The sequence below is a fragment of the Tamandua tetradactyla genome, chromosome 8, assembly GCF_023851605.1.
Source record: "Tamandua tetradactyla isolate mTamTet1 chromosome 8, mTamTet1.pri, whole genome shotgun sequence".
Classification (NCBI taxonomy): domain Eukaryota; kingdom Metazoa; phylum Chordata; class Mammalia; order Pilosa; family Myrmecophagidae; genus Tamandua; species Tamandua tetradactyla.
Genome location: NC_135334.1, coordinates 122,537,024 through 122,557,646, shown reverse-complemented (window position 1 = coordinate 122,557,646; position 20,623 = coordinate 122,537,024). Strand labels below are relative to the sequence as shown.

General features: G+C 63.5%; 2 protein-coding genes across 5 annotated transcripts; one reads left to right on the top strand and one right to left on the bottom strand.

The window, feature by feature from the left end:
• Positions 1 to 863: 863 nt before the first annotated feature.
• On the top strand, positions 864 to 1,535 carry FREY1 (Frey regulator of sperm-oocyte fusion 1). Its single transcript, XM_077114517.1, has 3 exons — positions 864 to 1,031; positions 1,214 to 1,287; positions 1,391 to 1,535. Exons 1-3 carry the CDS (start codon positions 928 to 930, stop codon positions 1,507 to 1,509), a joined length of 297 nt encoding a protein of 98 aa, XP_076970632.1. The 5' UTR covers positions 864 to 927; the 3' UTR covers positions 1,510 to 1,535.
• Positions 1,536 to 1,609: 74 nt separating this feature from the next.
• Positions 1,610 to 20,466, bottom strand: MAPK8IP1 (mitogen-activated protein kinase 8 interacting protein 1). Of its 4 annotated transcripts, none has more exons than XM_077114509.1 (12): positions 20,324 to 20,464; positions 10,058 to 10,163; positions 7,948 to 8,247; positions 6,496 to 6,577; positions 5,394 to 6,200; positions 5,156 to 5,231; positions 4,515 to 4,687; positions 3,339 to 3,448; positions 3,085 to 3,201; positions 2,927 to 2,997; positions 2,704 to 2,802; positions 1,610 to 2,346 (listed from the first exon to the last, which is right to left on the bottom strand). In XM_077114509.1, the coding sequence occupies exons 1-12, from the start codon at positions 20,422 to 20,424 to the stop codon at positions 2,274 to 2,276; spliced, it is 2,115 nt and encodes a 704-aa protein (XP_076970624.1). In that variant the 5' UTR covers positions 20,425 to 20,464; the 3' UTR covers positions 1,610 to 2,273. The 4 variants fall into 4 exon arrangements, with proteins under 4 accessions (XP_076970624.1, XP_076970625.1, XP_076970622.1 ...); XM_077114510.1 differs by lacking the exon at positions 20,324 to 20,464 and adding an exon at positions 11,124 to 11,429; XM_077114507.1 differs by having other exon boundaries at positions 2,927 to 3,201; positions 20,324 to 20,466.
• Positions 20,467 to 20,623: the final 157 nt, after the last annotated feature.

Genomic DNA, 20,623 nt, shown 5'->3' with positions numbered 1-20,623 from the left:
AGGGGGCGGTGATGGGGTGACAGCAACCCATATGGGGGGGGGGGCGATGGCAGTGGGCGTGGGAGAGGCGGGGTCTACCCTTAGCAGCCAGTGGGGGCTGGGGGAGAGGGAGGTGGGAGGTACTGTGAGTGGGAGGCAGGAAGGGCCAGGGCAGGGCTGTTGGAGTTAGGTGGAGCACATGGGGACTCCCGGGTTCCAGGCAGGGTCAGCACCCATGGGGCAGAGGACACAGGCTTGTGGGAAGTGAGAGGTCCACAGGACACCAGAGGGAGGGGCGGGAGAGGAGGCCGTGGGTGAGCATGGTGGAGACTGGGCCCAGGGTTGCCCGGGTGGGCCGGGACTGCGAGCATGGGGCCACCCTCTGGGCCTCAGCACCCGCAGCGTGGGCCAGCTCTCCCGCACCTGGGTAACCAAAACCAGACCCTGGGCTCAGCCCACAGGGTCTGAGCGGCCACAGGGGTGTGTTAGATGCCCCCAGGGGTCAGGAGGGACAGGCTTGAACTGCCAAAAAAGGGGCAGCGCCAGGAGCCGAGGAGCCCAAGAAGAAGGGCTGCAGTCCGCAGGCTCTGCCACTCAGTTTATTGAGCACCTGTTCGGGTCAACGCTAGGATCCTGCAGTGGACACCATATCCCTGCCCTCAGGACGCTGACACCCCTCCTGGGCCCCACCTGCCCGCTCACAGGGCCTCAGCGACCACCAAAGGCAAGGGGGGGACCAAACCGGGATCTGCTCCAAGCTCTGCCCCTGGCCCTTGGGCGGTGGCGCTGCAGCATCTGCCCCAGGCACCTGTGGTCGCCTGCGCCACCGGCAGACGCCACCTGAGCTGCTGCCCCGGAACCTGGGCCTTTGTGAGGTGGTCCCCAGGCTTGGGCAGGTTCCGTCCTGCCGGGGGAGGGGTGGGCACCGCAGTCAGGGCCCCACCCGAGATGGTGCTCGCCATGCCGGGGGCGCCGCACCCCAGGGCCGGGCTGAGCCTGTTCCTCCTCTGCCTCCTCTTGGCAGCTGCACTCCTTGGTCCCCAGCCCCTGAGGTGACTCCCGGCGGGGGGCCCGGAAGGTGGGGGCTCTCCTGGAGATGAGGCGGCCCATCGTCCAGGTGTCCCAGGGCTGCCTGGCACGCCGGCCACTTCCCCGTCCTCAAGGAGGCACCGGGGGTGGCGGAAGAGCCTTCGGGGCCCTGGGGCCAGCGCTGAGCACCCCACCTCTCCCGCAGGCTGCAGCCGTCTGTTCCGGACGAGTTTTCAGCCCCCCTGGAGCTGTCGGGGCCGCTTCCCGGCCTGGGAGATGGTAGGAGCTCTCCTCCCCTGCACCCTGCCGGGCCTCTGGGGTCTCCACACCCCAACCTGCAAATGCTCAGGGGGACCCCCGCCCTCGCCCCTTCTCTCTGCAGACTACGGGATCCGACCCAAGCACCTCCGGCCGCGGGGGCCCCGGCCCCTGCTCTCCCGGGCGCAGCAGCGCAAGCGGGACGGGCCCGACATGGCCGAGTACTACTCCGATGCCCCGTGACAGGCTGTATAAAGCTGTTCTGTGCAGCAAGGGCTTGCGTCCCTGCCTCAGGGGGCTGCGGGGGGGGGGGGGGGGGTCGGCACAGACACGCCCACTGTGGTCCAGACGGGAAATGGCACTTTAATAGTTGTGGCTGGGGTGACAAGGCCGGAGGTGCGCAGCCTTGAGACTCGCTGCCCTGGGCCCGTGGAGGGGCTCCTTTCCCTGCCAGGCCAGCCCTGCTGCAGCCCGTCCCTGCCCTGCCGAGGTCCTAGGCTGGCCAGGGGCCAGCCAGGCAGGAGGTGAAACATCCCAAGGCCACCCGAATGACCACGCTAAGGTCAAGGTCCTCCCTCCCCCCAGCTGCCATTTCCTCACTGCAGAGTCCCCAGGAAGTGGCCAGGCTGGGCCTCAGCTCAGGGCTCTTCAGTGGGGGGCTGGGAGTAGGGGCGGTGTGGGCACTTGTTGGTGGCAGGGATGGGGTCAAGGCAGGGGCCATCAGCCAGGAGACCTGGACCCTCTGCTCCTAGCCACCCCCAGCCCCAGCCCCTCTCTGTCCCCAGGCAGCCCGCTCTGCCCTCCATAGGTGAATCTACTCCCATATATTACAATAAACTGCATTTGCCTCTCCCCGTAACCCCCACCCTCCCCCACCCCAGCCAGCCATCCCCACTGCCCCATCGCACGGTGGGGGTGGGGCCCTCCTCAAGCAGTGCCACCTCCCGCCAGCAGCCAGCTGTCCCGACACGGGCCTGGGGCCTGGGCGCAGAAGGTGGGCAGCACGGCTACTCCAGGTAGATGTCTTCCGTGGGGCAGGTGTACTCCACGAACTGCTTGTAGAACTGCTGAAACGCTCGCCTGGAAGCAGAAGGCAGGAATGTGGGGCGCCGGTGGAGGAAGCATGGAGGGGAGACAGGACCTCTACCCAGGGCTTTCAGATCAGAGCCTTGGGGGCTCTCCAGTCACAGCCACTGGCGAACTGGGTGCTCTGAGCTGAGCGTGCGAGTAGGACTGCGTCTGAAGAAAGGGCCCAGCAGCCATACGGCGTGGAAGGCAGTCAGCACCACCCAGCCCTCCCTTCAGGCCCCTGAACTGCGAGCTGGGGACAGGTGCCCGAGCTGCAGGGGGCACAGCGGGGGCACAGCGGGGGCAGGGGGTGGGAGTGCAGGAGGGCCCGAGGCTGTGGGGGGCTCAGCAGGGCGCAGGCACACATACCCCACGGACTCGGCCAGGGCCTTGGTGGACTCTTCAGACACAAAGACGTGGCAGGCGAAGCGGTGGTCAGCGGGGTGCTTGGTGATGAACCCAAAGTACCTGGGGGGGGGGGCAGCGGTCCATGGGCGGGGGCAGGGCTGACGCTGCAAGGACACTCGCGGACTCACACCCACCCGCAGCGGCGCCCACCTTCCATTGATGCCTCCGCCCCCTTCCTACTTACTTGTTGTTCTTTGGATGGTATCCACAGAAAGAGATGTTTTTTAACTGGAAAAAGTGGCTACATTTATTCCCCTGCAGAAGGGAGAAGAGAAGCGAGCGGATGGTCACCAGCCTGCAGGAGGCTGGGCTGGGGCCCCGGGAGGGAGGTTGGGGCGTCACCTGGGGCTCCGGGGCGTCCTCAGTCTGGACGCCGATCTTCAGCCCCCGCACGCTGATCTCCAGGACGCAGCTGGAGGGCGGGTTGAAGTGCACGGTGAGCCGGCGGCTGGTGGCGATCTGCGGGCGAGGCCGAGGCCGCGTCAGGCCTGCGTGGTTCCCTACCGCCACTGCCTCTAGGCACCGGCGTCCCTCCCGCCTGGGAGGGGTGGGGAGTGGCCAGTCCACCGAGAGGAGAGCAGGACAGGGGCCTGTACCTTCTGCATAGCAGCACAGAGGACATCGTTGCCTTTGTGGTAGGGGACCTGAACCGAGCCCAGGAACTTCACCCGGAACTGGTCCACCCAGTCGCTGGTTCTGGCCAGGGCTGGAAGGCAAGTGTGCGGTGAGGAGGGGAGGGCTGGCAGCGCGGGGGCCATTGGGACGCCCGAGGAGTGACAGAGCAGCAGAGGGTGCCGCAGCCCCGCGGGTCCCGGCTCACTGTGGGAGGGGACTCGTCACCCCGGCTCAGCCCCCCCCCCCCCCGGAGGGCCTGAGAGCAAAGGAGAGCTGCGTAAAATGTACAGGAAATCAGTGATTTGGGACTCATTACGTGTAGTTTGTGACAAGAACTATATAAAAGCGGAGAGATGGAGGAGCCTGGGAACTTCGTTCAGATACATGATTGAAATTAAGTTGCCGTCAAAGCAAACAAAACTGGTATAGATTTAGGGTGTTAGATTTAAGCCCCGTGGTAACCACAAAGATTTCAGGAAATATGCCAACCCACAGAGACAGAAATTAGAGGAGAGGCGGCCAGGGCCAGAGGCGGGGGGATGGGGTGTTAATGCAAAATGAATGTAGGGTCTCTTTTGGGGAGACAGGTGAGTTTTAGCAGTGGAAGGTGGTGAGAATGTGATGACGTTGTGTATATGTTCCCACAATTATGTATTTATATGTGAAGAGCAACTAAAGAGGCAGTGACAAAGGCCCGGATGGGAGCTAACAGGAGAGAAGGCGCAAAGGGACTTTATTGGGACATATGAAAAAACTGAAATATGGTCTGTAAGTTTATATCAATGTTAAATTTCTCGCATTTAACAACTACACTTAAGGTAGGAAAAATAAGGAATGTCCTTGTTCTTAGGAATGCACTGAGCGTTAACGTGGCCCCTAAATCTATGCTCTGGTGCCCAGAAAACGGGTTGAGAGTGGACAGACTGATAGGACAACACGGCAAATGAGGCGAAATGGTAGAATTAGCGGATGTGTGTACCGGTGGGCAGAGTTCGTCATATGGGGTGTGTATGGTTTTTGTGACTGTCCTGTAAGCTTGAAGTTACTTCCAAGTAGCGAATTTAAACTTAATAGGAAAAGGAAAGGCAGAGTGGAGCTTGCACCGCCCAGGAGAGGGGCAGGGTGGGCGCGGGTGCCGAGTGGGGACAGGTGGCTACCTGCCAGGTGCTCAGGCTCCTTGGCGACCTCGATGGCGTAGTAGGCGGGGAAGACACCCCGGGCGCCTGTGCGCATGTTGTAGGCCTCGTACCAGTAGTCCTCGGCCTGCAGCCCCACCAGCAGCGGGTCATCCACCTCCAGCTCCAGCTCGTCTTCGTGTCGAGGCACAAACCTGGACCCCATGAGCCCCTGAGGAACAGCACCGCCAGGGCCTCCCAGCCAGCCTGTACCTGCCCCTGCCTGGGCCAGGGCGCTGCGTCCCGTCGTGGGTGCAGTAAACATTCGCAAAGCATCTCCCCAGGCCGACCCAGGAAGCGAGCTGTGCCCCCAGTATTGGGGGGTGACCTCGGCCCCTGAGAGCAGTGGGAGGGGCTGTGGGGAGGCGGACGCCTCCGTCTGGAGGGGTGGGCTCAGGTGGGGGCTTGGGGTGTGCTCAGGCCTTGTCTCTCTGGCCACCCAGGCCCCACCAGCGTGATGCCCCCACCCCTCTCCTCAGCGTTCTAGAGGGCGGCCCCTGCACCCCGGGCTGGGGGGGATGCATGAGGGCTAAAGGGGCTCGGGCTTTGGCCTGCGGTGTGCAGGGTGGCAGGGGGAGGCCCAGCTGCTGCCCTGTGCAGCCGCACCAAGGCCCAGGCCTCACCTGAAGATGGCCCGGTGGGTCTGCTGCTGCTCCTCCCCATTGATGACGCAGGAGAACAGCCCGAAGGACTCGGCACCTGTGGGGTGTTCGGGGCTGGAGGCGGGGCCCTGGGCAGGCACAAGCGCTCAGGCCTGATGTCTGCAGCTGGATGGGGCCCGAGGCCACCCCCCAGGAACACCCTTCATTTTGAGTCTCCCCACCCAGGGAACCCCCAAATGCTTCTCCCTCGCCGACTCACTAGAGGAGCGAGAACGGCCGCTCATGAAGACGTTCAGGAACTTCTTGGAGAAGTGGACATCAGGCTCATCCGGTGTGGAGTCCTCGGAGAGGCAGGTGGGGGGCCGGGGCCGGAGGGCCTCCTCATACTCCTCACCGATGGCCGACTCGTAGGGTGAGGAGGCAGAGGCGCAGTTGTCGTAGACGGTGGCCGAGTCGCTCTCGTCGCTGTAGTCGCCAAAGCATGGCCGCAGGCTCAGCAGCTCCAGCTGCGCATGCTCATCCACCACCAGCGTGTACTTGACTGAGTCGTAGGACAGGGCGCTGGGGTCCGAGCTCAGCGAGGCCCGAGGCGGCGGCTCGCCCAGGCTCCCCGGCCACCTTCCGCCGGGCGGCGCGGCGCGCTCAGGAGATGAGAGGCAGTCGAAGCCCTCGTCCTCCTCGCTTATGGAGGGGTGCGGCCTCCCGGTGGCTGAGGGGTAGGCAGCGGGGTCGGGGTCGGAGCTGACCGACATTCTGCTCTCGGCTGGCGGGAGGAAGGCCGAGGTGGGCTCCACGGGGTCTGGGGGCCGCTGCACGGGGGTCAGGTAGATCTCCTCGGTGGCCTCCAGCCGCACGTCTGCCTGGTAGTGGATGCGGTCTCGATGTGAGTGGCCTCGTCCACCGGCAGGGGCGGCGGGGGGGCCTCCCGGAGGCGCCATCTGGGTGGCGGCGCTGCGGCGACAGGGGCTGTCGGTAGAGGTGCCTCGGTCCTTGGTGGGGGCGGGGCTGCCCGGGGGCGGCAGCTCATCACTCAGGCAGATGTGCTCGTGCGGCGGGGTCTGTTCCCCTGGGGAGCAGCAGGTCGGCGCTGGAGGCAGGAGCCCTGGCCCTCGCCCCCATGCTCCCAGCTCGCTCCTCCGCAGCAGCTCCACCCCAGGAGCTTGTCCCCTAGCAGCAGGCCCTGGGGAGGCTCCGGGCCAGGCCACTCATACCACGCCCCAGCTGACCTCAGCCCCAGAAGGGCTTGCTCGGGCTGCGGGACGGGCACTTTACCTCTGCTCGGGACTGCTGGGTTTGCTCTCGGAGCTGAGGGCTGAGTTAGGGCAAGATGGGGTCCAGGAAAGGGAAAGGGCCTGGCTTACCTGTCTTCAGGGGAGAGGATGACCGAGACACCCGATCCTGCCAGCTGTGCTTCTTGCCCAGAGAATTATTGTTCAGCGTGTCCTGGGCAGGGAACAAAGGGCCCTTATGGCAGGCGTGGTCAGCAGTGCCCGGCAGCGGGAGGCCCTGCCCTGCCCCAACTGGGCCTCCCCTGGCAGTCTGCTGCCCACCCCCACCCCAGCCTGCCCAAGGCCTCAGCTCCCTCCAGCCCCAACCCTTCTCTGAAGCCTTCCAGCCAGGCCCAGCAGACCTCCCTTCCGGGGCCAAGGAGATGCTCCTATCAGCCTTGACAAAAATGGCCAATGGCTGCATGGTGGTGAGTGAAGGAGAAGTTGGAGGGCAAAGTGGGTGCTCTGGGGACAAAGCCAAACTGCCGGTCCCAGAAACTAAGGATTTACATGTGAGTGCTCAATTTTAGCACAAGACAGGGTGATCCCTGTCCTGGAGCTCAGGACGCTATGGCTGTGGGGAGGGGCAGGAATGTTCTGGCAGAGCCTGAAAAAAAAGCATGGGGAAGAGTCTCCCAGCAGCTTGCCAGGGGGTCTGGGATGGCTCATCCAAGTGACAAATCCATAACATCGTTGTCTCCCCGTAGCAGTACATGGCTGAGGAATGACACGTGTAATTGTCATTTGCCCTCCTTCCTGGCTGCTCATGCCATGTTGTTCGCCCCTCAGGACCCCTGGGCAAGGCCTGCATACAAGGCTCCCTACTACCAACTCAGGCCCCCTCCCCTGGGAACATCCTCAGCAGCTCCCACCAGCCTCACATTCAGGGGTCCGGGGGCCAAAACCCATTCCAGAGGACGCTGGGAGGGGACCAGCCCTTTCCCCGCAGCCCCTGCACCATCCACCAACAGCCCCTCCCAGGAGCTCCCTCTCTATGCCTCTCCTGACTGGGTCTGCAAGACAAAGGGCCACAGTCGCTCTCCCCCACCCCCTCCGCCTTCCTTGGCATCCAGCCACCCAGGCAAGGGGCCCAAGGCCCCCAACTCAGCCGCGCAGCTCCAACTCCCCCTTCCCCCCTGGGAGTTCTAGCCGCCCTGTTATGCACTGGCGGCTGTTCCTGCGCTCCCTGTGCCGATGCTCCACAACCTCCCACGTCCTTCCCCTACCCTAACCACTTTCCCCCGGAACGGGGAAGCCCCCTTCCAGCCTGAGGGCCACAGCTCCAGACCCTCCCAAGCCCTCAGCCCAGTTCTCTTAGCCCCCAACCCCGCCACTGCCCCTACCAGCCCGCCCCTCCTCACCCCTCCCCAGGCTTCCGAGCCCAGCCACGGCATTCAGCCCCTGCCCCAGGACAGATCCCACCGCCCTGGGTGGCCCAAGAGCCGGCAGCAGACCGGCTGACTTTCCCCCGGCCCGAGACCCCTCCGCAGTCCGCCTCGCCCCTCCCCGAGCCCCGGCCCAGGGCGCCCCACGCCGCGCGCCCACCTGAGAGCGCGGCACCTGTGGGAAGAGGTTGAGCGTGGTGGGCCTCTTGGGCCGGTACGTGTCCCCGCTGCCCGGGCCCGGGCCCTGGCTCTGGACGCGGGGCGCCGGCTCCTGGCCCGACTCGGTCTCGGGCGGCCCCGCTCCCGGCCGCCGCGCCGCGCGCTCCAGCTCGTCGTCCTCGTCGTCGTCGTCGGCGCCGGGGGTGTCCCCCGCCGCGTCGATCAGGTCCATCTGCAGCATCTCGGCCTGCAGCCGGCTGCCCGCGCCGCCGCCCCCAGACAGCAGCCCGGCGCGCGGGGGCTGCGCGGCGCGGGCGGAGCACGTCAGGGGGCGGGGCGGCGGCAGCGTCAGGGGGCGGGGCGGCGCCGGGCCCGCTGCGCACCGCCCCCGCGCGCCGGCCGGGCGAGTCCATTCCGCGGTCGCGGACGGGGGGGAGAGGACGCAGCGCCGCGAGCCCGCCGCCCTTCTCTCCCCGGCTCGGGTCGGAGGCTCTGACAGTCCAAACTTCTTCCGCCCCCCCACCCCACTCTCGCTTCCCCAAGTCCGGCCTCCCTACGCCCTCCAGTTCCCTTGGCAACGCGGTGACCTCACTCGGCTTGTAAGCCGAGCCCAGACTGAGGGCGCCGCTGTTGCCATGGGGACCGGGGGTCGCCCAGGGGTTCGCGCTCCACAGGGGAGAAAGCTGGAGGTGGGGGGCGGGGGACACGGCTGACTTTCGACGGCGGGGGCCGTGAGGAGGCCGCGCGTCGGCGGGCGGGGGTGCGGGAGGGCCGCAGTGCGCACAGCGACCTGCGCGGCGGCGGGGACGCCCCTCCCTCCCCGCCGCCCCCACTCGGCGCCGGCCGAGGCCCCCGCCGGCGATTTTCCCGCCGCGCAACCCTGCCCGGTGCTAGTTCTGCAGGCGGGGGGGGGGGGGGGTGTCCCGTCCCTGTCCAGTTAACTGGGGCCAGCAGGCCTGCTTCCCAGCTTTGCAGAGCAAGGGTGTGGCGGCCCCTGGGGCCCGCCTGAGGCCGCCGGGGGTGACTGCCCGCCTGGCTAGTGCTGCCTGAGGCCCCTGCTGGGGGGGGTCGCCCCCTCCAAGGCTCGGTGTGAGGGTCCAGAGCAGGTGACCTTAGAGAAGCTATGCCAGGGCCCAGGGCCCGTTCTCCAAGTCCAGAAGAAGTGGCCTCTGCCTCCACCCCTTCTGGCCTGCCGGAGAGTGGAAAGTTTAGGTGGGAGGTACTGGGGGAGGGGGTATCTTCACCCCTCAGTTTTCTCTTGCCTGGCAGATCTTAACAGAAACTCTAGAAGAAGCAGGAGGTCAAGAGAGACAGCCCTGGACCCCCAACTCGCACTGCAGCTCTGCCTTGCTGACCACACTCCTAATCCCATGTCTACCCTAGGTCCCCACCCTTCTCGGGGGCTAAGAGAAGCTCTGGGCTCTACAGCCCAGCCCTGTGTTCACCTCCCATTTCCCGGCTAACTGACCCCTTCCTCTTGTTCTGAAAAGACACAGGGGGAGCAGGGTCTGACCCAGGCTCCCCGGCTGTCAGAGGACCTCCCGGCAGGATCCTGAACCCTGGGGACAAGAGAGACCCATCTGTCCTGTGGCAAAGCCAAGGGACCCAAAGCAGCAAGGATGCTGTGCTAACTCCCCCGTGGGGGCCGTTATGGCTAGGGGGCTGGAGAGAGTCTGGGCGACCATGCAGTGTGGCCTGGTGCAGTGGCAGCGGGCAACCAGGGGAGGAATTCCAAGAGGGCCCTGGCTCCTCTTTCCACCCAGGCACTGCAGGTTCCACCAGACTCCACCCTGCTCTGCCTCAGGCCCTCTGCCAGTGCTGCTCTCCAAAGGATTGACAGTAGTCAGTCCTAATTTCGACTGTCCAAGAGTCCAAGACCTCTTGCCCGCTCCCTTTTTGCTCCTGCCTTAGCTCTTGGCAAACATAAAACACAAGATTCTGATTGAGCACCCAAGATGCCAAGCATTGGACTGGATGTTCCTGCAAGTTGACTGACTTGAGGAGCCCCTGTGCAGGTGCTGAACGCCCCCCCTGCAGGAACAGGGAGGCCCCTACTCTCATCCTGCTCATCCTGCCACCACACTCACGCACTCATGGGGGCTCACCCTTACCCGTAAGGACAGAGTGTCTTTGCACTGCAGGCTAATGCCACACTCATCGGTGATCTCCGAGAGGTCTTCATCCTCAAACTCCTCCAGGCTGATGTCATGGGTGAGCCTGGTGGGGACAGGAAGCCAAAGTTATACCCCAGGGGGACGGCTAAGCCCGTGACGTCTCCCCATCACTTCTTCCAAGAGCTAGCCCCTGGAAGAGAGGTTACAGCCCCCAACGGTGGCACTGTCTGCCTGTGCCAATCCTGAGAGGCACCTAACAGGCAAGGAATGAGACTGGGAGCTATGCCAAGGGTGGAAGGGGAGGTGCCGGGTTACGGCTGTGCCTCTCAGCTGGGAGGTGCCCATCTTGGTGCCAACCATGAGGCAGGGTCTGAAGGGCCAGCTGGTCAGAGCCTAAGCTGCGAGAAATGCCTCCCAGGGTCAAGGCAGGTACCGACTCCCGCTCACCCAGGGAGGGTGGAGACAGTTGAGAAGAGCCTCCAAGGGATGCCAGGAGGAAGGGGGCTCCCTGTGTAAGACCCGAGGTGCCAGCAGACAGGTGGAGAGAGTCAAGGCCGTCCCCAGCCTCAGAGGAAGGCGCCACGTCCACCAACCCAGGAAGACCCACAGTGCTTGGGCCCTGGCGCTACAGGAAGGGAAATGTGGCATGTCCCATTAGAGGCAGGGCCTTCGTGTTGGGCTCTTGGCCTCATCTCTTCAAACACAAAATCTCCCTGCCCCGGTACCTGGGCCCTGAACAGGAGGCCGCACAGGCTGGGGCTGGAGGTGTGAGCTCCGGATATGGACAGAACACTTCACCTCCAGAACCCTAAATGGCTCCCCTGAACCCCCTGCCCCCACCCTCAGCCCGGGGTACCCACTCTGATTTGGGCGGGTCAGCTGGGAAGTCAGGAGACTCTCTGAGCATTTTCTTAAATAAGACCAGGAGACTGAGGCACAGACAAAGGGAGGCACCCTAGTCCAAGGTCATCCAGGAAAAGTGGTGGGCCAGCCCCCAGGAGAATCTAGGAGGCACCCCCTGCCTCTCACCACACTCTGTGCCCTGCACCCCCGCGCCCCGTACCAGTGCTCCCACTGATCCTCCAACCAGCTGTCATTGTTGGGGCTGGGATCCATCTTCAGCAGCAGCTGCATGAAGAGCCCTGCCCGGCCGGGGGGCTGGGGGGCCCCAGGCCCACCCTCTCATGCCAGAAGGGTCGGGGGGCTGGAGCTCAGGGCAGGGCTGGGTGCTGTGGCTCCGCCGCCGGGGCCTGCCTCTCTGTGTCCCGCTGCTGCAGCAGCACGGGGAGCTCATTAAAAATAGATGGGGCTGGAGAGAGGCAGCGGCTGCTGGCGGGCCGGCTCCTCCTGAGGCCAGGCTGCCCTGGCTGCCCGCAGCCCCCTCCCGGGCCCTTGCGCCTCCCCCGTGGAATCTGGTTACTGCAATCAATGCTGCTGGCTCCACCTGCCCTTCCAATGCCCCGGCGGGGGCTGCGTGGGCCCCCTCCCGGCCTGGCCTTGTAAGCAGATGGCAGAAATCTGGGATGTGTCCCCCAAAAGCCTGCCCCTGATCTGCTTAAAGGGCCAGCCACACTCGGCGTGCCTGGGTGGCGGGAGCTCCCAGGAAGGATGCCCGTCTGTCCTGCCAGGAGCTCGGCCCCTCACCCGTCAGGAGGTGTGGACGGTGGGGTGTGGGCTGCTCCACCGCCCATCTGGTGCAGGGTGGAACGCTTCCCCTCCCCAGGGCTCAGCCTTCAGGACTCAGGAAGGGCCTAGTTAGAGGGCAGGAGGCCCCACAGCCAGGGCCAAGGGCAGGCCGGTGATTGGGTGCCTCGGAGCAGGGGTGGGAGGGCAGCCTGGGGGGTGAGAGCTGGAAGGCCCCGAGAGGGAATTCTTAGAGGGAGTCTGGCCAGGGAAAGGGCCTCTTAGGACCTGAGCCCCAGGGTTGAAGTTCCCAGGGCCATGGAGGGGTGACTGGGCCAGCTGGCCTGGAAGTGTGTGGCAGGCCGGGAGGGGGGCCTGGGCCAGAAGCCAGGGCAGCCCTGCTTCAGCCTTGTGGGGCAGGGGGCACCTCCCACCCTGGCCTGAGGCCTGAGACGGCCAGTGCCGCGGGGAGGAGACCCTGGGAGCCAGACAGCATCAGGGAGCCTCAGACACTCTGTGCTCTGCTGGTGACCCCTGTGGATCTGTGTCCCCTCCCCCTCCTCCCATAGCCAGCCTGCTTCCAGCCCCCCACAGACCCCTGGTGGCCTCTGCCCTCCCAGATCATGCAGCAAAAGCCTGACCCCCCAGTCTCCCCATGCCTGAGCCCCTTCACCCCACCTGCCACTATCAGGCAAAGCGGCCCGAAGCCCCATCCTGCCCAGAACCCTCCAAGGCTCCCTGCCAGCAGCAGCCTTTTTAGACTAGCCTTCAAGGTCTCCAGCCCCACGTGCAACTGCCCGAGTACTGGTCAGTCCCTTCCGGAGCGGGTGCCTTGCTCACGCCCCCGCCTCCCACCCCGTAACCCAATGTGTGGCGCAGAGCCTGCGGCGGCCTCTTCACCCACACTCGCTGGAAGAAGGCTCTGTTCAGGCCCACTCCTCCAGGAAGCTCTCCTGGCTCCCCAGGGCAGCACTTGGGCTCACTCCTTTGAAGCCCTTACAGCCCTCCTGGAGACCCTCACTGGCCCGTCATCACCTCTCTCGTGGTGTGTCATCGTCTGTCTGGAAGTGAGGCGGTGGGGTGGGGCAGACAGAGGAGAGGCTTCCGTCAGAAACACCACACTGGTGCGTGGAGCTCACACCCCAGGCGTCCCCCACCCTGTACACAGCAGGTGCTCAATGCATGTCCCATCGCTCCCTCCCGACTCCAGTCTGATTGCTCCTGGGGGGCAGAGCTGGCGAGGTCCTGCAGGCAGTGGGAACTCAGTGCACGTCTGCCGGCGTCAGCCAAGGACATCCTCAGCCTCCACCCTCTCCTCTCAAGCTCAAGTGTCAGGGGAAGGGCCCACAGGGTCCAGCGTGGCCATGGGCTGGGCACTTCTCCTCTCATCTCACCCTCAGCACCGTCCCACATTCCCACTTCCTTGGATGGCTGGTGTGGGTGGGCAGGGACCAGGTATACTGCTCTCCGGAGAGGAGGGGCTGAGGTTGATGGGGCAGCGGTGAGAGCACTGAGCTGGGGGCAGAGAGCCCAGCTGAGCACCAGTGGCTCCACGGGGCGGCTGAGGGGTCCTTATCAGACTTCTTGGGAGCTTGTCATTAGCGAGGTGGAATGAGCCTGCTCACCGTCTCAGGCTTGGCAGCAGGAGGCCTCAGATCAAATTCGGACCCTTCACTTATAAGGAGTGGCCGCTCTGTCTCCTGAGCAGCTGCCCTGCCCGGCCACCAACCTTATGCCATGTGTCTCCCCTGATCCTCACTACAGCCCTGGCAGAGGGTTTTATTTTGCCCATTTTACAGATGACATACACTAAGGCTGAGACAGAGGCTGCCAGGCTTGCTTACCTGCCTCAAGGGAGCTGGTGAGGATTCATGGGGCCGACTGTTTGTGAACTGCAAAGTGCTATGAGGAGGTCACTCCATGGGCCAAGGGGGCGGCGCTGAATGGTCAAGGAGTCCGCTCTGCAAGCCGCTGTTCCCCCAGACTCCGCCCCCCCTCCCTCTCCTCCAGGTGTTCTTAGTTGCCTGGCAAAGGCTTGGGAGACCCAAGGCCCCTTTTGGAGGGAAAGCAAAACAGATCCGTTGTCCCTCCAGGCTCGTGGAAAGCAACTGTGGGGGGAGGGGGAGGGGCGGGGGTTCCCTCGACTCCGCCTTGCCTGAGCGCAAGAGCTCTAGGCTGCTCCTGGCCTCCAGGTCTCTGCAGACTTCTGCAGCCGCCCTCCTGGGGCAGCCCTGCCCACTGAGCAGAGCTGCCTGCCCCCTGGGCTCGCTGGTGCCTGGGTCTCTTCCATAACAACATCTGCTGTGGTCTCTGAGACCTCTGTGGCCTGGGGGGCTGACCTCTGTACCCGAGGCCCCTCGTCCTGCACGGACCTTCCCTCCTCCTGCTCTGGGCGCCCCAGTGTTCCCTCTGGCCAAGCAGGCCCCTGACTGCTCTCTGAGATGCCCGTCCCCTTACTCCCAGCTGAGCCTTCCTAAGAGGCCCTGGACCAAGTGCCTTTGCCTTCGCTGCTTTCCCCATGCCTTCCCCTCACCCCGCGCGGTCCTGCTTCTTGGTGCCCCTTGCTTCCATGGCAGCAGCCCTAGCCCTCATCTGCTGCTCCCGCTCACTCTCAGGCTGAGTGAGAAGTGTGTGCGAAGTAAAGGTTATGGGGTAAAGCTCTGGGGCTTTAGCTGAGCAAGGCCACCTCTGAGCAGGCACTGCTCTGCAGAGGCCATCTGGAGGCTGCCTGTCCCTGGATGGCCACGGGCAGGCGAAGCCACCAGTGGGTGACCTTGGGCCGCACCCGTGCTCCAGGGCCAGGGAGGCTCTCTCTGCGGCCCCCCGAGCTGGACTCCCAAAGCTTCCTCGGGGTGGCCACTGTACCCGCGCTGACCGGCAGGGTCCCTGCTGCCTGGTGGCCCTGCAGCCGCCCTCCACCAGAGAGCCAAAACCAGCACCAAAATGCAAATCTGCTCCTGCCTTCCCTCCCCAGCTCCGAGCCCTTCCTAAGCATCCCCTGAGTTAGGGAAAGAGGCCAAAATCCTCTCCTGTGACCCAAAGGGCCAGCAGGGCCTCCCCTGGCTTTCCTCCCCTGCCAGCGTGTATCATCTGCCCCTCCCACCGCGTCCTGCACACGCCCCCACCCCAGCAGTTGTGTCCCCTCCTCCAGGAAGCCTCCTCGGAGCTCCCTGCCCAGGCCCAACCCTCTGCCCTGCCGCTCGCGGCCCATGGCTGGCGGAAAGGCTCCCTCTGGGTTACGGGTGGCACTGGGCCCCCGAGGCTGGGTCCCTGGGGGTGGAGCCACGTCTTTCCTCCTCAACAGCCACGTGTGGTGCCCAGCAGGTACTGAGTACATGCTGATGGCACGAAACACTGGCGTCCTGGGCTTTCAAATGTTCCCCTTCCAAACCTCTAAGACTGTCCCCTCCAGCCCAGCATCCTGGGTCCCCACCCACAGCAGAGGGCGGGCAGGACGCCCGGGCATTCCGGTAGACCACGCTGGCTGAGGGGGGTGGGGGCACCGGGCCCAGCATCCCCTCTCCCCACCCTCCCTCCGGGCACACGGGGCCAGGCTGGGGCTGACCCTTTGGTCTGGAAGTGCCTCCCCACCACAGCCACACCCCAGTGACGGCCACATCCAACCCGGGAAACTGAGTCCCAAGCACAGCCCCTGCTTGGGGTGTCATGGGTTGCGTCTGCTCACATACCGGGTGCCAAGATGCAGCCAGAACGTGGGGATCCTGAGGTCAGAGGGGGGAATGTGAGGCTGTGCATGGGTTACTAGAATAATTTCTTCTTAAATCAGAGGACTGTACACCACCAGTGAGCCCTGATGTAAGCTGTGGGCCACAGATAACAGTAAATGATAATGCTGCTTCATCAGCTGCTGCAAAGGTAGCACACTAATGCAAAGCGTCGATAAGGACAACTGTGGGTACGAGGGGAGTGGCATATGGGAACTCTGTATTCTCTGCAAACTTAAAACTTCTCTTGTTAAAAACAAAAAACAAAACAAAAAACCCTAGGATCCAATGAACTGACTTTTGGGAAACATTCCCACAAGTGGAAAAACTTTCATACACAGGATATTTATTCATCATAACAGCAAACAGGGGAAACAATCAAACCACTCAGCACGGAGGAGGGGGTGGCAAACGTGGCCATCGCGCAAAGGCAGCATCATGCAGGCTTTGGGAACTCTGCTTTCATCATGATGAATCATACACAGGAAAAGAAGCTCTAACACGGACACGTGGTGGGGAGGTCTTTTCCCCTCTCTTTCCCAGGTCGCCAGCACCATGCTCCCAGCCCAGTTCCCCTCTCTTGGCACTGTAAGGTCCCTGGGGTCAGGGGCCGTCACACTTGCCTGGGCACTGGCTCCCCAGCCTTGCTCCGCCATGCACAAGGCCCAAGACCCTGCACACAGCAGGCGCCACGCCCGTTATGGTCACAGGCAGTTCTGGTTGGCGGGGGCACTGGAGGCTCCATGGGCGGGAACTATATGGCGGCCACTTGAATCCCCAGGGCCTCGAAAAGGCCAATGCAGAAGACACGCCAACATATTTTTTGAATGAGTGCACAAGCAGGGCTGAGGGACTCCGATGGCATCCTGGGATGGGTGGGATTCCTGAGAGGGGTGGTGGTGGGGACCCCTGGGCCTCAGGCTGTAATTGGGATGTAGCCCATCCCAGGAATCCAGAAACCAACTTGAGGGCTCTGAAAGAGAACGGGAGCTGAAATCCCGCCCTGGCCAAGTCCAGTCCGGGGGAAGCTGAGCCTGCCGGGCTCCGGGCTGGAGATCCTTTTCCACCCCCTCCATCCTCCCACCCAAGCGTGTCTGGCTGAACAGGTGTAGGGCGATCCTTTCCCCTGAGCGCCACACCCAAAGCCAGCTTGAACCCTGGGTCACCCAATGACCAACCTCAAATTCAGCAGCCCCCTCGATGACTTTACCGCCTCCCCTACCCCCACGTCTCTCATCGGGCACCGCCGCAGCCCACGGGGCCTCAGCACTGCCCTGGACCCCTGCCCCTCCTCCAGCCCTTATACACACCCCTTGCCAAGTTGCCCAGCTCACCTCTTCCTCCACATCCCAGCTTCCCTCCCAGAGGATGGCCAGTGTCCCTGCTGGACTCCCTGTCTCCCCACCCATTCCCTATCCAGCAACCACAGTGGCCGTCCCAAGATAGCTGCCTGATGCTGCCATCCTCCACCTAAGCCCTGAGGGCTCCCTTTGCCCCACAGTGAAAAGGCCAGTGTCCTAATGTGGCCTACAAGTCCCTGCGCATCCCACTTCCCCCATACACACCCAACTGGACGTCCAATACAGGCCACCAATCTCTTGTCTCCAGCCCTTCCACATGCTGCTCTCTGCCCCTTCATCCCAGGCCCGGCCTGAGATGGCTCTTCCTCCAGGGAACTCTCCTGGCCTGCTCAGCCCAGTCATCACCACACCAACCAGCCTGTTTGGTAAGGCCTTGTCTGTCTATCTGTCTGTCTCTACATCTTTACTTGCATGATGACCAGGCCCATGTCTGTGCCTCTGGAGTAGCTCTCCAGTTGATTCTGGCAAAGTGTAATTAGTTGTTGAGTGAATGAAGGATCCACCAAGTGTGTACAGCCTTATGATCAGGTAACTAAGGAGGCCCTGCCCCTCTCCGTGACCTCATCTCTCATCCCAGAGGCAGGGCAGTAGGGGAGAAAGATCCCCACCCAGGGAGTCATGAGGCCTAGGCTCCGTCCCTCCATGCCACCAACATGCTGTGTGTTCTTGGGAAAGCAACTCAGCCTCTCTGATGTCCACCTCTCTCAAAGGATGGGGGCTTGGTTTGGATGAGCTCATTTCTAAGGTCTTTCTTGGTCTGTGACTTTTTTTCCACACACTCAAGTTCAGCTGCTCCTGGGCTTTCCCTGAGCTGCACCCCCGACCCCCAGTGGACTGTCCCACCCCCTTCACCCCACCCACCCAACTCCATTTCATTCACTGTGTTCATTTCTAAATTCTCTTTCCTAGAATTTTTAAAATAATGAATGTATATCACTTAAACTTAGTTTCCTTTATTTTGTAACTTCCAGAAGTAACCTATGCTCATTGTAAAAACAAGAAGTCAAACAATACAGACATAAGTAAAATAAGTGAAATCCCTCATCCAATACCATATCCAAGGGTAAGTAACTCGGAGCATTTCTATAATCAGAAGAAATAAAGAAAACAACGACTCCACACATATCTATTTAAAACAACCACGAGCACAGTCGCTGTGCCTCCCCCCTGGCCCCTCCACAAGGTCTGCTCCAGCGCCCTAGCCCTCAGCTCTCTTCTGGTGATTCCGAAATCAAACTGCCTGGGTTTAGATCTCAGCTTGGCCACCTCACCTGCAAACCAGAGCAGCGCTCTTCTCTTTCCATGGCTACAGTGCGGCCTGGCTGCCTGGCCACCCAGAAGCCCGTGGGGCTGAGCCGGGGCTGAGCAAGTACCCCCAGTGTCTGGCACTCACCACTGTTATTCTCTGATCTCCTGCACTGATTTTATCTTTAGTGAAATAATAAACCAACACAGTTACTGAGCACCTAGTCCAGGCACCGAGGATACAAGTGTTTAGGTACTGACCCCTCGTGCCTTCCAGGAGCTGACAGCAGAGCCGGGGCCTAGGAGCACAGACACGATAATAAGAACAGCTCCGTGCGAACGCAGCTCTGGTAGCTCAAGAAACTCTCAGGAGGTGTCGCCTTACCCAGGACTGCTCTGAGCAGGGCTCAAAGCCAGCGACTTGGAGAAGGAAGAGAGGCCCAGGGGGCTAAGCACCCAATTAAGAAGGCTAGGTGGGTTCAGACCCAGGCCAGCTGGGCCCATCAGTCCACCAGAGAGCCAGGGGAGAGCACTAGCTGTCTGGGGTTAAACCAAGTGAGGCCAAGTGCTGGGACAAAGGAAAGGACAGCGGGGGTGGTGAGAGCAGGCGGGACAGGCCCTGTGAGTCTTGAGACACAGACTCTTATTATTCCCACAAGCTGGCCTTGTCCTGAGGGCCAGGCCATGCCTTACCCTTTTTGTAGACCGTCGCCCTTACCCCATCCGGCCCCGAGTTGGACACACTCCCGGGCTGGTGTGCATCTAGCCAGCTGCTCGCATTAGGGCCTCCGTGAGATTCGCAGGCGGGGGTGGGCGGGGATGAGGAGCTCTGGACCAGAGGTGGGGGCAGGTGGTGGAGTGGACAGAGACACCCGGACCTGGGTTCTAGTCCAGCCTCAGCCACTGGTGCTCTCGAGGTCCTGAGGCAAGCCACTCTGCCTTCCTCTCAACTCCCTCACCTTTAAAACGGGCGGGCCAAGCCCCACTCACAGGCCAGGGAAAGACTCCGGGCAGTTACGAGCTACACAAAGGGCCGCTAGCAGGGAGGAGGCGCCCTTGCTATGCCATGATTTAGTGTGCATGACCTCATTTCCAGGCAGGGATTCATATTAACCAGCCCATTTCACAGACGGCACTCGGAGGAAAACCTCTGCTCAGGTCCCGCAGCTAGGGAGTGGCAGGTGCAGGATTTGAACCCAGGCCCCTCTGGCTGCGGGGCAGGCACACAGGCAGCCTGTCATGGCAGGTGGAGCCTTACGCCTCGGCCTTCCCCATCTGGCACCCCTCCCTCTGGTCCCCCCAGCTCAGCTGAGGGCCGTGGGGGAGGTTCCTGGGCTTGATGATGCCATTAGAGATCCCCAGGGGTCTCTGCCCACCTGAGGGCCAGGGAGTCAGCGACCGCCTGGTCAGAGAAGGGGCTGGCGCCATAGCCCAGCTGGGGCCTGCCTGGGGTAGGGGCCCCGGGAGAGGGGAAGGCGCCAGCTCATTAGATGGAGAAGCAGTGAGGCTTTTCTAAGCCCCCTTCCACAAGGCCCTGCACAGCTGCACCCCTCTTCCTCCTCCCCACCTGGGGGCCAGGATTACAGGGCAGGGACATCTACCCCTGCCCCCACAAAACCCACCCTTCCCTCCTCTGAAACCCACTTTCTAGTTCCCTAACAGCAACAGCAGGTGGGGGGCGGGGTGGAAGGAGAGTTCGGGCCAGGGTCCTGGATACCCCCCCCACCCGATGGCCCTGGCTATTCTGGCTCTCCAAACTAAGCTCCCGACCCTGGCTGGGCCTCGGGCCCCCGGGAAATACTGAGTTTCCTGCACCTAGACACACGCCTGGAAGGTCGGTGCTGGCCCAAGAGCGCGGGATCGTGCCCGGGCGGCCTGGGCGTTAGGTCAGGCGGGGCGGGAAGGGGCCCGCGACCTCCTCCTCCCAACACCAAGGAGGTCGGCCGCCCCAAGAACCCGGGGCCGGCGGGGCGCGGCAGCCTGCTCCCGTCTCCACGCCGAGGCTTCGGCTGGGCACAGGCAAAGCCCCACCCGGCCCGCCGCAGCCCCCGGGCAGGCGGCCCCGGCGCCCTCCCCCGATCCCGGCTCAGGCCCTCCGGCCCGAGGGCAGGAACGGCGGCGGCCGCGGCACCACGAGACGCAGCGGCTCGGGGTCTGGACTCCAGGCTCGGGGGGCTCGGGGGGCTCGGGGGGCTCGGGGTCCGGGGCTCTGTCTAGGAGGGAGGCTCGCACCCGGGGCCGGTGCGCGCGTGCTGCGCTGGTGGAAGGCAAATCAGATTCAGCTGACAGGGGGCGCGCGGGACTCTCACCTGAAATTGGGAGGCGACGCGATGTGCAACCCCAGGAACGGGGAGACGGCCGGCGGGGACGCGGCCCCCCCGCCCAGGCCACCGCTCTCTCGCTCCGCCATTCTCCGGCACAGCTCTGGCCATCCGGGCGGAGCGCGGCGCGGAGGAGGCGGTGGCGGAAGAGGAAAGGGAGGCGGAGGCGCGGCGACAAGGCCGCGGGCGTCGCGGGGCTCCTGCTGGGGCGGGCGCGGCGGGCGCGGCGGGCGCACCTGCGCAGGGCAGCGCGAGCTCCGGCCCGCGCACGGCCGCGGGTACTGGCGA

Excerpts from the sequence above, each read along its gene's own strand:
- FREY1 (XM_077114517.1), top strand. The coding sequence starts at position 928 with ATGGTGCTCGCCATGCCGGGGGCGCCGCACCCCAGGGCCGGGCTGAGC. Across the intron at positions 1,032-1,213 it reads CTTGGTCCCCAGCCCCTGAG|GCTGCAGCCGTCTGTTCCGG; the intron begins GTGACTCCCGGC and ends CCTCTCCCGCAG. Across the intron at positions 1,288-1,390 it reads GCTTCCCGGCCTGGGAGATG|ACTACGGGATCCGACCCAAG; the intron begins GTAGGAGCTCTC and ends TTCTCTCTGCAG.
- MAPK8IP1 (XM_077114507.1), bottom strand. The coding sequence starts at position 20,424 with ATGGCGGAGCGAGAGAGCGGTGGCCTGGGCGGGGGGGCCGCGTCCCCG. Across the intron at positions 10,164-20,323 it reads GCGTCGCCTCCCAATTTCAG|GCTCACCCATGACATCAGCC; the intron begins GTGAGAGTCCCG and ends TGTCCCCACCAG. Across the intron at positions 5,232-5,393 it reads CGGCCGTTCTCGCTCCTCTA|GTGCCGAGTCCTTCGGGCTG; the intron begins GTGAGTCGGCGA and ends AACACCCCACAG.